The 13,078-nt window shown below is 49.8% G+C and overlaps 6 protein-coding genes across 6 annotated transcripts; 1 reads left to right on the forward strand and 5 right to left on the reverse strand.

Annotated features, from left to right (window-relative positions):
* Window positions 1-121: 121 nt before the first annotated feature.
* Window positions 122-2,107, reverse strand: F9C07_12308 (putative ankyrin repeat domain protein; the record flags this gene model as incomplete). Its single annotated transcript, XM_041287663.2, has 2 exons — window positions 122-1,715; window positions 1,866-2,107. The coding sequence occupies 2 exons, from the start codon at window positions 2,105-2,107 to the stop codon at window positions 122-124; spliced, it is 1,836 nt and encodes a 611-aa protein (XP_041151617.2).
* A 966-nt stretch (window positions 2,108-3,073) lies between these two features.
* F9C07_2287005 (uncharacterized protein) lies at window positions 3,074-3,944 on the reverse strand. Its single transcript, XM_041287662.2, has one exon. It carries the CDS (start codon window positions 3,777-3,779, stop codon window positions 3,240-3,242), a length of 540 nt encoding a protein of 179 aa, XP_041151616.1. The 5' UTR covers window positions 3,780-3,944; the 3' UTR covers window positions 3,074-3,239.
* A 290-nt stretch (window positions 3,945-4,234) lies between these two features.
* F9C07_1918367 (uncharacterized protein) lies at window positions 4,235-6,223 on the reverse strand. The gene has a single exon (XM_071508480.1). The coding sequence runs from the start codon at window positions 6,098-6,100 to the stop codon at window positions 4,691-4,693; it is 1,410 nt and encodes a 469-aa protein (XP_071367213.1). The 5' UTR covers window positions 6,101-6,223; the 3' UTR covers window positions 4,235-4,690.
* A 682-nt stretch (window positions 6,224-6,905) lies between these two features.
* On the forward strand, window positions 6,906-8,148 carry F9C07_12311 (putative alpha-ketoglutarate-dependent sulfonate dioxygenase; the record flags this gene model as incomplete). Its single annotated transcript, XM_041295607.1, has 5 exons — window positions 6,906-7,080; window positions 7,141-7,455; window positions 7,506-7,699; window positions 7,752-7,935; window positions 7,991-8,148. 5 exons carry the CDS (start codon window positions 6,906-6,908, stop codon window positions 8,146-8,148), a joined length of 1,026 nt encoding a protein of 341 aa, XP_041151614.1.
* Window positions 8,149-9,187: 1,039 nt separating this feature from the next.
* F9C07_12312 (putative bicyclomycin resistance protein) lies at window positions 9,188-10,780 on the reverse strand (the record flags this gene model as incomplete). The annotated part of the gene is made up of 4 exons (XM_041295596.1): window positions 9,188-9,637; window positions 9,691-10,236; window positions 10,285-10,683; window positions 10,733-10,780. The coding sequence occupies 4 exons, from the start codon at window positions 10,778-10,780 to the stop codon at window positions 9,188-9,190; spliced, it is 1,443 nt and encodes a 480-aa protein (XP_041151613.1).
* Window positions 10,781-11,363: 583 nt separating this feature from the next.
* On the reverse strand, window positions 11,364-12,875 carry F9C07_2077446 (putative citrate synthase; the record flags this gene model as incomplete). The annotated part of the gene is made up of 3 exons (XM_071508836.1): window positions 11,364-11,574; window positions 11,631-12,389; window positions 12,442-12,875. 3 exons carry the CDS (start codon window positions 12,873-12,875, stop codon window positions 11,364-11,366), a joined length of 1,404 nt encoding a protein of 467 aa, XP_071367214.1.
* Window positions 12,876-13,078: the final 203 nt, after the last annotated feature.

Here is a 13,078-nt window from a genome sequence, read left to right on the forward strand (position 1 = left end):
ATGTGATCACCACATGCATTTCTTATCGGACAACAGCCTTCTGGCAGCCATGATCAAGACGGGAGCCTGAGGCAGTCCATTCAAGCCCAGAAAAAGTAAGAATCTGATACTGGGTCTCTTGTCAGTTAGAAAGTGCAGCCACAATATCCTGCTTCAACTTGGCCTTTTTGGCAAACTCCTTCACATTTTTCCCGTTTTTGTTTCGGATAGAAAAGTCCACGTTCTGTGTTCCAACAAGCAACTGTACAATGGACAGATCCCCGCCTTGTGCGGCGTAGAAGATAGCAGTTCTGCCTTCAGCATCCCGCAAGTTGAGGTCAATATCTCGATGATTCAGTAACCTTTCCACAATTGGCCTGTCATTCACAGCAATTGCGTACATAAGCGGAGTTCGGTCGGAGGGGTCCTGAAAATTGACGTTGACTTGCGGACTGCGTAGCAGAGCATCTACAAGTGGAGCATTGTGGCTTTTCGCGGCCCAAGAAAGGGGGCACCTCGTATCTCCGGCATGAAATAACCGCCTTTTATTCTGCTGCTCCAGGCGAATCAATTCCATTTGATAGGAGTAGAGGTGCGGATTAGATGGATTGGGGCTCGCAGAAGGTAAAGCGGATCTAAGAGAGATCTTTTGCGCCGCACTAGATGGGTCATCGAAGAATGCGTGTGGGATTATTTCCGGCTCTGGTCGCCCCGGGCCATTAGGATGCGGATCTGACCCGTTTGGATCAGCGTTGGAAAAAAGAAGATTTTCGAAGCCTGGGCTCTTCCATAATCCACAGTGAATAGCGTTCCACAAAGCGACACGGGCAAACCCTTGGCCAGCCCATTCTTGTATGATGCAGTGGTTAGTAGACGCCGCTGGGAATCCTACCAGTGTTTCTTCTGTCACTTCCTTTGGGGGCGCCTCGGACAATGGATAGAAAAATTGCTGGATGAAAGAGAAGTTGCATGCGTGGAGACATTTCAGAATGGCCTGGTTCCAGATTTTCTTTTCTACCAAGAATTCTGTGACGCTAGTGAAAAGTCCTAGAGCGTCCTGATCTTGATAACGTTTGAAGTATTGACAGAGTAAGACCCAAAAGGCTGGTGGTGGTTTCTTTGAAGAGACCCCATCGCAGTTCAAGACCCACGTCAGACCATCAACCTCGTTAGCTCTGATCAGAAGGGGTAGTATAAGAGTTCCTGCTGCGCCACGAACGAGATCAATTACTTGCTTCACAAGGCCGTCGTCGCCGAATCGAAGCACATTCTGGAATGCACCTTGCAAACGAATCTCCCGACTATCAATAAACAGCCGATTGGGGACAGCCTTGTAAGCCAATCGGCGTGCAATGACACGGCCTCTTTCTGTTGAGATAGACAGAGGGCTGGCTAGCAGGTGGAGAAAAGCGGGCCAGTTATACTTGCCACAAATAGTCAAGTCGATGTTTGGGTGGTCGATCAGAGTTGCGAGGATCTCCAGGTTACCCTTCTCAGCGGCCGCCGTCAAAGGTGTCTCAAACTGCCCATTGATCATGATCTTGCAGTTCACGTCGGGCATGGATTCCCCAAGCAGAAACTCTACCAGTCGAAGCCCTGCATTGCGGCCTGCCTTCGTGGCGAGAAGAAGAGCGTAGTCAAAAATACGCGATGCAAAGGCAGCTTCTGCCCACGTCGCACGAACAGAAATCGCTCCCATTGCTGAAAAACTGTGGATTCTCTCTCGGGGGAGCCATCTTCTATGAGGGATTCAGTGCCACTGACTTCAGAGTCCTGGTATTCAAACGCGCCCGTCTCTATCAAGAAATCAGCGATTTCATGAAAGCCCAGTGAGATGGCAGTTTTTTAAAGAACGATGTTCCCTTTCTGCATTGCAGTGCGGCCACAGCAGTGCGACAATATCCGCGTACCCCCCTCCAACAGCGACTTCGAGGAGGCTAGAATTTTGCGGCCCCCTGCCAGCTCCTAGACTCATAAGAAATCTGCAGGCTTCTGGCTGGCCACTCTGCACAGCGAACCAGAGAGGCGTCTTCCCGTCTTCATTGGGACCGTCGACATCACAGCCTTGCTCAACGGCAAATTTTATCGCGTCGATGCGGCCTTGGCTTGCTGCTTCATAAATATCCATCGTTCTGGATCCACTTATTGTTTGATGTGAGATCTGACGGAAAGAGGAATCAAGAAATCATAGCAATTGAACAACGTGGGTATGTATCACCAACTCGGTGCGGGCGCTTAGGAAGAACGATGTGGTTGGGCGAGAAAGAAAGGGGGATCCACTTCGGGGGCGGGGCTGGAATAGCCCTTGCGCCCAATTTAGGAGATCTTTTAGCCATGTACTTCGTACTTTTGTCTGTGTCTCTCTAGTTTTCGGACCCGTCGTCAAATCGACAGTGGCTGGAAATGTTTGTTGATTGATTGATTGTATGATCGACATTCGAGGCCGTGCAGTATGCTCACCGCTTTGTTGACCGCCTCCGACTCTCTTATCAGTCATGTGAAAAGTGGATCGGATCAACCCAGCTCCGTGGACAACCCGAGGTTCAACCTCCGCGTTCTCTGTCGCTTAGTAAAACCTGACTAAGATTTTCTTTGTCTCTTAATAACTTCTTTATATCAACAGGTTTGGGTTTGATATATTATATATAGATTCTGTGCATCATTCCTTACTGAATCCAAATAAGAAAAGGACAGAAAGCTCAGCGTTTACTCTTCGTTGAGGAAACCATTCATGTATCTGAGTTCCGCGGAGTGATATATATATTCTCTGGCAATGGATATGCCAAGGCATGCAATCTAGAGACTCCCCCCCTGTACTGCAGTAAAAGGACTGGGATAAACAATCAATGACCATACACCACGTGTGCTATGTTAAGCGGATATCAGATAGGAATCGGGAAATCATCGTGGAAAGCCACACTTTTAATTTTGTTGAGCAGCATGAATGATGACGTTGTTCCTCTACAATCTGCTGGCAATTGATAACGGACAGCAAAGCGGTCGACAAAGCGGTGGCTAGTTCAACAGCGGTCAATTAGGCGGTAGAGATACTGCTGGAATTGAAGTTATGGTGGAGTGACGGCATGCTGGTAGTGCTTAAGTTATGCATGTTTTAAACTTTATCGTGAACTTATATCCAGTACATTTACATGGAGTAATAATTGCTTCATATTGCGATAGAAATCTTAGAATTCATGATGAAATATTCTTCAATGTACAACAATATCTAGAACCCATTCTCAAAACCCAAGAAAAACCGATCAGTGCTTAACCTCGCCCAACGACTCGCCCAACTCCTGGCCATTGACGATGACCGGCTTGGCATCCAGGGCAATATACAAGGCGCGCGCAAACTGAGTCTTGCTGGGGTTGCGCCAGCAGTGGTTGGTACCTCTCTGCACGGCAACATCACCCCTCTTCATCAATCGCTTCTCGCCGCCTTCCACCTCCAGCTCCAGCTCGCCCTCAATGACCACTCCGAAGTCCACGGTCACAGTGCGATGCCACATGGGCTCACAGCCTGGGTGGTAGTCGACGTAGCGCACGACGGCACCGCCGGGGATCATGAAGGGAGGGTGATTGACGAGGTGGTCCTTGTATTGGTTCAAGTCGGCATCGTGGCTGAGGGGAGCGGGAAAGGACCCGAGGGTGTAGGCGAGGAAGAAATCGACGCCAATGTTGGTGCGCTCCCATTCGATTGGCTCGGGGATTTTGGTCTCGAAGGTGGGGGTTCCGTCTTCCTTGTGGGTCGTGATGAAGCGGTGGACTTGGGGGAAGTCTTTCTCAGGAAGGGAGCCCATTTTGAAGGTTGATTGCTGATGGAGGACTTGAGTAATTGAGGAATTGATTGTCTGATTGAGTGATTGATTCTGAGTGAGTTGGAATCAAGACCTCCATGATTGGGATGTTATTTATGTGATCCGTGGTTTGGATGATGTCGGGCATCGGAGGACGATGGTTCGGAAGCTTGTGGTCTTCTCGGTCTCGTTGCAACCGCAGGCGGAGGTCGGCGCCCGAGCCCCGCAGCTCTTATGCAAGCATGACAATCCATGGGTGAGTAATCGAGGACTATTGCTCATGTAATTCGTATTAGCTGAGAAACTTCTTTGTCTTTTTTTATCACTTTGTTATGTTACTATCATTATGTTATTGTCCTCAGTTGAAGTCCTACTCGATGATGGTATGCTTCCTCTATTGCTGATGCTTTCTTAGGGTTAGGGTTCCCGCCCCACGTATATCGACTGCTCTCCGTAAGCACTTTACTTTTCTTGTCTCTAAAGTAATCTTCCCACATTTCTTTCGGAAAATCCTTCCTTATCGCTGTGACAGAAATGACCTCCGATTGACTGATCTTGATACCTCTACACGAGGATAAACCCCCTGCCAAGAAAACACAAGAACTACGGAGTAATGTTGTCGCAAAGTTACTCTAGTGCTTATGTTTGGAAAAAGTCAAAGAAGAAAGCCGGCGACGGTAGAATTGGATCTCTATGGAAAAACACCTTCACTAAAGAATACCCACCTCAGTGGGGAATGGATCACAAGTAGTGTGACAAAATCTAAAAATATTTAAGAAGAAAGAAAAAGAAGAAGAAAAAAAAATAACAAAAGAAATGAAGACTGAAGGATGGGAGAAAGCGGGAAAGAAAGAAGGAAGAAAGAAGGAAGAAAGAAGGAAGAAAGGAGAGAAAGGCAATCACAAATCCAACTCTTACTCTAGAGCAGGACCAGTCAAGTTCAGTCTAGCTCGCGCAACAGCGCCGTGCCCAACAATCCACAGCTCATCCAAGTTCTTACCACCAAAGACCATGTTCACGGCGGTGAAGTTAGTCTGGATGCTTAGCAATGGTGTGCCGGTGGTATCAAGGATGTCAACACCCTTGCCCGCCCCGGTAATCACATATCCATTGCTAGCCACCTTAAGACCATCAGGAACGAAGTCCTTCGCTGTGTAGATCGGTCGGCGGTTCTTGAGATACGATCCATCCTCGCTCACGTCGAAAGCGTAGACTGTGCGACGGTTGGTGGAGTTGTACTGGAGCGATGGCACCTCGCTCAATGGCACTCTCGGGTCAATCATGGGGACACCGGCATCAGTGTCTGTGAGGTAGAGGGTTTTGTAGTCGGGAGAGAAAGCAACACCATTGGGACAATGCAGGGTGTCATCCACAATATTCACTGCTCCAGTTTCTGGGTCGTAACGGTAAACCGATGCCTGGACCTGAGGGGCGACTGTCGAGGTACCGTGGTTGCGGGCGAGGACTATAGCTGCATCAGTATGGACTAAGGTGAGATCCCGGGTCCAGGAACTTACAAGGATCACTAAACCAGATGCGACCGTGTTGGTCAATATCCATGTCGTTGGCCTGTGTTGAAAAGTTAGTCCGTGAGCCACTAGGCGTGGATCCACCAATGTGCAGAAATGCGACAAAGGGGACCCGCCTCGCGTATGGGCAGTGGGCATGCTTACCTGGTTAAAGTACCATCCAAAATAGTTGTTGACCTCAATGGTGGATTTCCGGGTTTTGGGATCCACCGAGTAGATTCCTGGGTGATAAGGACCCCCTTCCAGGGTGGAATTGCCACCTCCAGCGGAGAAATAGATCTTTCCATTCCTATAGCGGGCCCCGGATGGAGCGTAGAGAGGTGGGTCGGTCAGAACCTCTGAGATGGTAGGGGAATCACCATCCAGACTGATGACCTGCTGGTGTAGCTCTCCTTTACCCAGTTCAGAGAACCACAGCTCGTTGGTGTCCGGGACATATACGGGCGCCTCGTGTCCGCCAGTTGAGATAGTAAACACAATATCATACGCCGGGTCGGATCCTAGGATTTCGCTACCACGCTGTTGATCCCAGACTAGGAATGTGGCCTTCCCAACCTGCTGGAACGAGTCGTCATTGGCCACTTCGGTCGATGAGTAAGTGTCCACGTTACTGATGTCGACGCTGGCCTTGCGGTAGAAGTCAAGGGGCATTTTCGACGCATAACGGTACATGCAGGCGACACGTGGGAAGCTGTAGCCAGTGCAGGCTTGAACCAGGGGGGTGGAATTGTTCCCGGCAGATGCTAGCGGGGCTATGCATAGCGCCAGGGAGACCAATCGCAGAGATAAATACATGGTGGGATTTTGCTGACGATTTATAGAGATGTAAAACGAGTGACTTGATGTTGATGCCACCCAAATGAGACGAGAAATTACCCTCTACTTATACTTCGTCTTCTATCTACTGAATGACAGACTCAGGTCCAGCTGAAGAAGAACACTGCCTTCTAATCTCCTGTTGGGGGCCGAATCCTTCATCATCTTACGTTCGAGATGAGATACATCGAGGCTCGAGCACTATGTTAGACTTCCGCCAATGCATCAACCACATGGCACATCCCGGCCAGACCACGTTGTGCCAGGAACTAAACAAGGGTGGCCTGAAATGCAGAAATCCTGCAGAATCCTGCAGGATTCTGTGACACAACTCAAACTAGGCTGACGATTAGCGATGCATGGGGCCGGAGAAAATAGGTTGTTCGGAGAAAGTATGTCGTTCGGAGCAGATACGCCGCTCGTATCCGCGCGTCGCTCGCCGAGACCCCGACTATGGACCTCCGCCCTACGCAGGTCCACCATGCTCGTTGAACGTACGCAAGGACACAGAATCCGCGTATGGCACACTTCGAAGTATGGACATTGCGCAAAGAGAGGTGCTGACATGCAGGCATACAGACATGCTCCGACAGCAGCTTCATGGGACCGCCGTCGGATGAGATGGACAATATGGCATGATTTCACGTTGAGATGAAGACATAAATAGCCTCGTAGTTTCTGTGAATTTGCTCTCATCATCATCACGACAAGGATACGAGAACAGCAACCAGAAAAGCAACCATCTCAAACTCAATTCTAACCAACTATCTTCAATCTTCACAAGATGCACTCCACCAAGGTCACCTACCCCGAGCCTATGCAGCTCAGCGGTATTCTCGATCAATACGAGTCCTTCCAGGTCACTCCCTGCATTGGTACTGAATTCCCCAAGGCGAACTTGGCCGAATGGCTCTCCTCGCCCAATGCCGATGCTCTCTTGCGCGACCTGGCCATTACGAGTAAGTATCATCTTGACCCACAACAAGAAAAGCCACACAGCAACTAACTGATCACACTAGTTGCGCAACGGGGAGTTGTTTTCTTCCGTGCCCAGACTGACCTGGACGGAGAACTCCAGAAGGAGCTCACCCACCGCTTGGGTGTGCAATCTGGCAAGCCAGCTGGCCACCGTCTGAGCAAGCACCCCCTCCACCTTATCCGTAAGGATGACCCAGAAATGGGCGTCCTCGACCCCGGCCGCCAGCAGAAGCTGCACGGTGTCGAGAACACCCAGAAGCGTCAGCGCGCCGTCCTGGAGTACCACAGCGATGGCTCCTATGAAGTCTGCCCCCCTGACTTTACCATGCTCCGCATGACCGAGATCCCCCCCACCGGTACGCTAACCACTATCAATCTACTGCACCCCACATACTGACGAATCCAGGTGGCGACACCCTCTGGGCTTCCGGATACGAGCTCTATGACCGTCTCTCAACCCCCTACCAGAAATTCTTCGAGTCTCTTACCGCCCAGCACGAGGTTCCCTCCCTGCGCAAGCTGGCTGAAACCGAACCCGGCATCTACGATGGCCCTCGTGGTGCTCCCGCCAACACCGACATGCAGTTCAAGCAGTCTCACGTACGTAGCCTACCCCCAATCACAGTCTCTGTTCCCATCTAATCCTCTACAGCCCATGGTCCGCACCCACCCCGTAACAGGCTGGAAGACCCTCTTCGCAGGCGGTCTTCACTGCCGCCGCGTCAACGACGTTACCGATTTCGAGAGCGAACAGCTCCTGAGCAAGATCATCTCTCTCGTCGGCGACAACCACGACCTCCAAGTCCGCTTCCGCTGGAACAACCCCGGCGATGTTGGTGAGTACAACCTCCAAATCCAAACCATGCCTAACACCCTGTCTAACCTCAATAGCTATCTGGGACAACCGTTGCGTCCTGCACTGCCCTACCCAGGACCACTATGGCCTCGGAGGCCGCATGGGATATCGCACCATGGGTATTGCTGAGAAGCCTTACTTGGACCCTAACAGCCCTTCTCGCCAGGAGGCTTTGGCAGCTGCCGCTAAGTGATTGCGGGTTGCGAATGCCTGATTTGAGATTTCTCTATGTTGTGCACTTGTTTGTCTTGCCTCACGGTGATTTAGAATGATTTGTTTGTTTTGTTAGTTGATTGGCCTGATGAATGTTGCGATATGTTGATTTTCATAGACTTTGCATAGAATGAGAACAAGTGCTTTTTGTTATATGATTTTCTTTGTATAGATAATATTTCTGCTGCACGTAGGTGGTAGGAAGTTGTAGAATTGTCTTCCAGTTAGTTCACTTCCCTTACTCCGAGCTTTCGTTGCTAGTATTTTACAGGTCTGACAGGCAGAGAAGCAAGGATACCTAATTCAATAGTTATAGCGGATGAATAACACAGCCAGTAGTTCAGAGGACACTTCAATACGCCTGGTAGCGTTATTTATCTCTATAGCTTGAGTCTATCATATGAGGATGTAACACTACTTCCCGTTGACTGGCAGGTAAATTAACAAATAATCTGAATGAATATCCCCCTTTTACAACGACAAGATAAAGTACTCAATGCAAGGCCTAAGCAGATAATGAGTTAGATGAGGCAAATATCCTATCTCTTCCAGCATGGCGTAGGAGTGGTGTGTTTTTCACCGTTGATAAGTACGTGTGTGGACACTAAATGGACGAAATCGACTCAAACGAAAATACCGAGGAGGTATATGAAGTCCCTTAGACAGCGAAAGCGATCCAAATAATCTTAGAATGGAATGAACCGATTCAAGAAACAACTAGGCGATATTTCAAGTAACTTATTTAGGGAGACGGTGCACTTCCGCTGCGCTGAGTATGTTGTTCATGGACGATTTAGGAGAGCAGTTATATATTTTTAAGCGTCTAGAAAAGGCGTGACAAGCATCAATGAACAAAAACAACAATGGCATGATCTATATAAAGTCTGGTTTTTCGCAAAGATCATTGCAACCAGAAAAGAAAACACAGCATACGCACGTTCGACCCCCAACTCAATCCTTCACCAATACTTTGTCCCTCACCATCATCTATCATGAACATAGCCTCAATCATGAACTACCTACATCTCCTCAAGAATCCCACTCCGTTTCCTCAAAACAGCCCCATAGCGCCACAGCAGGACCGGAACCAGCCCACCCATCACCAAAGCCCAAAGCGCCAGCAAGGAACTGCCCCATCCATACCCAAGAGTTCTATAGATCAAAGGAGCCAAAATCGGTAAAACAAAGCCGAGCAGCGACCGCAGAATCGTCAGGGCACCCATCGCTGACGCAGCATACACCGCATAGCAGTCCAGCACATAGGCCTGAATACATTGGTAACTCATTATCAGGCCCAGGGCATAGATGCTGATTCCGATGTTGGGCATGATCCAGTGGCTGTGGGTCTGGGCGGACCAGCCGTAGATTAGTAGGCCGGTAGGAACGAGCAGGGCGGCTGGGAGCATGAGGATTGTTCGAAGCTCGGGAGTTCCTTTGGCGGGGTCTTTGGAGGTGTAGTGGATGTAGATCTGGGATTGTTAGATATTTGGATAGGGTTAGGAAAGGGGATGAGGAAGGGTACCCGGTCGTTGAGGGAGCCTGTGATTTGGCTGCCGAGGATGAAGCCACCGGCGATGGAGATGTAGTTTAATGCTGCGCGGGATGGGGTTTGGTTGTAGATATCTGTCCAGACGGACTCGAATGTGGTGATGGAGAGGTGGTTTAGGCCAAACAGATAGCCCATGAAGAGGGATAGGACTTGTATGATGGGCTGGGTTCCGAGGAAGGTGAAGGGTCGGCGGAGATCCTGTCTGAATACATCTGCTAGACTCTTATGATGGTGCTGTACAGAGCCCGGCAGCTGACCTTTGCGGACGGCAGCAGCTTGTTTGCGTTGGATGAGGACTGGCCGGAAGGTCTCGCGAAGTGTACAAAGACCGACCACCCATGTGATGAGGATGTAAAGCGAGCACCAGGCGAATATTGCCCGCCATGATGTGTGGGACACGATGTATGCACCTGTGATGGGTGCGATGGCCGGACCAAGCAGGGGCCCTAGAGTGTAAAGGGAGATGGAGAGGCCTCGCTCTTCTGGAGCCCATAGGTCACCGATTATACCTGCGCCGATCTATTTCCTTCGTCAGCGATGGTTAATGTACGACTGAATATTACTCACAGAGAGTGGAGCGCTACCAACGGCGCCCGTGATAAACCGAAGAATGAGCAATTCGTAGTCACTACGAGCGAACGCGCATAGGGCATTAAAGACAAGAAACAAGCCATGCCCGGTATTCAACAACGAGATGCGCCCGTAGACTTCGGACAAAGGACCGACCACCAGCGGTGCAAAGCTCCAGCCGAGGACATAAACAGAAACGAAGGCTTGCAGCATTCCTGGGTCGGTAACATTCAAGTCTGTGGCTATTTGCGGCATGGCAGGCACGATGATTGCTGCGATGACTGGACTGATCAGTCCGTAAACTGAAATCACGGCAATACATAGCCAGCGGTAGGAAACCTTCCAATTGCGAGGCTCTTCCCACTCTTCTAGCTCTTCTAGAGAAGGAGAAGGGTCCTTGGGGCATTAGCTTTAGACACGGCCAGAAGCTGAGCGACAAACTTACATCGGACTGGGAAAGCAGTCTCGTTCTTTCGTTTACTTCTTCGGCCATGATGCTCTATAGGCAGAAATTGTGCAATTGTCTTTAGGTTCCGAGGAAACGTTCTTGGCTATATAGACACGCCTAAACAGCTATGAACGTGGAATGAGGGGAACAGCATAAATATACGACATCTCGAAAGTACGACAAAACATATCTGTATACCCCGGTTCTAGAACTCGGAGTAGAACGACCGACGTGAAATGGCGTTGCTGCCGATCGCCGAGAGAATGTCAGCGCTAGACCCGAGTACGAGGAGACGAAGCACGGTAGATATGCAGGTGGACCCTTCGGAAGACATTGGAAAGTTTCTAATTTCGGATCCAACAATACTGGCTATCCACAATTCTCCGGATAGACCAATCTTTTCCGAATATGGCTTATGTTTGACGTTGGGGCACACCAAGCAAAAAATCTTTAACTTCAACTACTCGTCTTACTGCTGAAGTGCCCTCTTGGAATAAAAGAAGAGAAAAAGAAAAAGAGGAACGAAATTTGGAATATACATAAATCACAGTAAAGCTCGGTCGTCTAAGTTGCTGTCAAACAGGACACAGGGAAATTACTAAAAAGCCTCCAAAGAAACTTCGCAGAATCACTCATCCATGGACTTGTTCAGGTCACCGGTATAGATCTGACCCGGCCGCCAGATTCGAGGAGGATTGCCTATATTCGTGTCAGGACAGATGCTTCTAGAGGAATTTAGGGTAGATTCTGGCATACCCATGGCCTCTCTCCAGTGGGCCATAAACCCTTGTGTGCGGGAGAGAATCGACAGAGGCAGGATGAATTCGGGCGGGAACCCACTATAGCACAGGGTTAATACCACTATAATCCAGAAATCACGGGAAAAGGAACATACAGAGCCTTGTAGACAAACGCAGCGAACAAATCCGCGTTGGGGCGGAGATTCCTGGACGTGAAGTACTCATCTTCTGAGGCAACACGGTCGACCTCGAATGCAACTTTCAACAAGGGGTCCTTCTCCACTTCCTCGGACAGTTCATTGAGGATCTCACGGATGAAGACAAATCGAGGATCTGTCACACGATAGACTCGGTGGCCGTAACCATACAGACGTTCCTTTCCTGCCTTGACGCGGGCGATCTTGGCAGGTACATTGGAGATGGAGCCGATGCTCTCAATGTTCTTGTAAGCGACTTCAATGGCTCCACCATGGAGAGGACCATACAATGCCGAGATGGCGGAGACCATGCAGGAGATAACATCCGGTAGGGCAGATGCGGTTTGAAGAAGGGCCGCAGTGGAGCAGGTCATTTCATGATCGGCAATGAGGACCCAGAGTCGCTCAATGGCATTCACGTATCGCGGGTTTGGCAGGCCAGTAGCTGCCTCAACATGACCAGTCATGAGTAGGAAGTTCTCAATGTACGATAGCCCCGCGCGGGGTGGAGTGAAGTCACGTCCGATGTGATGGCAGTATGCCGCGGCTGTCAACATGGACATGTTTGCCATGACCCGAATGATCTGTTGATCGGCTAGCTCGGGATTGTTCAGATAGATGGTCTTTCCCACATGAGCCGGGATCGCATTCATATCACTGGACTGGAGCGCTGATAGACCGGCGATTACCATTCCCATAAGGGAACCATCTCGTCTGCTGCTGGTCAGCAAGAAGCACCCGTAGGAGGGTCAGTTTTGGGAAGACGTACGGAAAGGATTTGATCACATTGAAGACAAAATCCTGAGGGACAGGAACCTGGTCGAGGCGTTGCTGAAGGGTTTCGGCCTCGGCGGTGGAGGGCCAGTGACCCCAGATCAGGAGATGCGCGGTATCGATAAACGTCTTGCGTCCGACAATGTCATTGATGGAGTACCCACGGTACTGGATAGTGCCCTTGAGCCCATCAATATAGGTGATCTTACTGTGACTGACGGCAGTGTTGGAGTAGCCTGGGTCGTAAACCCGCAGCCCATTCTCCGTTTGGTTGGCAGGGTAAGCTTTGTCTTCTGGCGCGGTCACTTTTTTGAAATCGCTGGCATTGATGGCATTGTTCACAATGGGAATCGAGTAATAAGATCCAGTACGGTCATCAATAATGTGTAGGGATTCCCGCTTGGGAGAGGCTTCTTGGGTCACAGTCATGATGGGCGATGGATGCTAAGGGTGAGAGGCAATGAGGATGTAATCTGGAGTCTATTTGTCGAGGACTGATGGTTTCAACCTGCCATATTTATGTCATCAGAGTAAACAATCGCATAGCCATGAATCGGATCAATATTGCTTCCGACTTCTGCATGAAAGCAATACGGATCTAGATTGATTCCGGGTGAGAATGGACCTTGGAT

Source organism: Aspergillus flavus, chromosome 8 (genome assembly GCF_009017415.1).
Source record: "Aspergillus flavus chromosome 8, complete sequence".
Lineage (NCBI taxonomy): Eukaryota > Fungi > Ascomycota > Eurotiomycetes > Eurotiales > Aspergillaceae > Aspergillus > Aspergillus flavus.

What these genes read in the sequence shown, in the direction of transcription:
- F9C07_1918367 (XM_071508480.1), bottom strand. Translation starts at nt 6,100, where the DNA reads ATGTATTTATCTCTGCGATTGGTCTCCCTGGCGCTATGCATAGCCCCG.
- F9C07_2287005 (XM_041287662.2), bottom strand. Translation starts at nt 3,779, where the DNA reads ATGGGCTCCCTTCCTGAGAAAGACTTCCCCCAAGTCCACCGCTTCATC.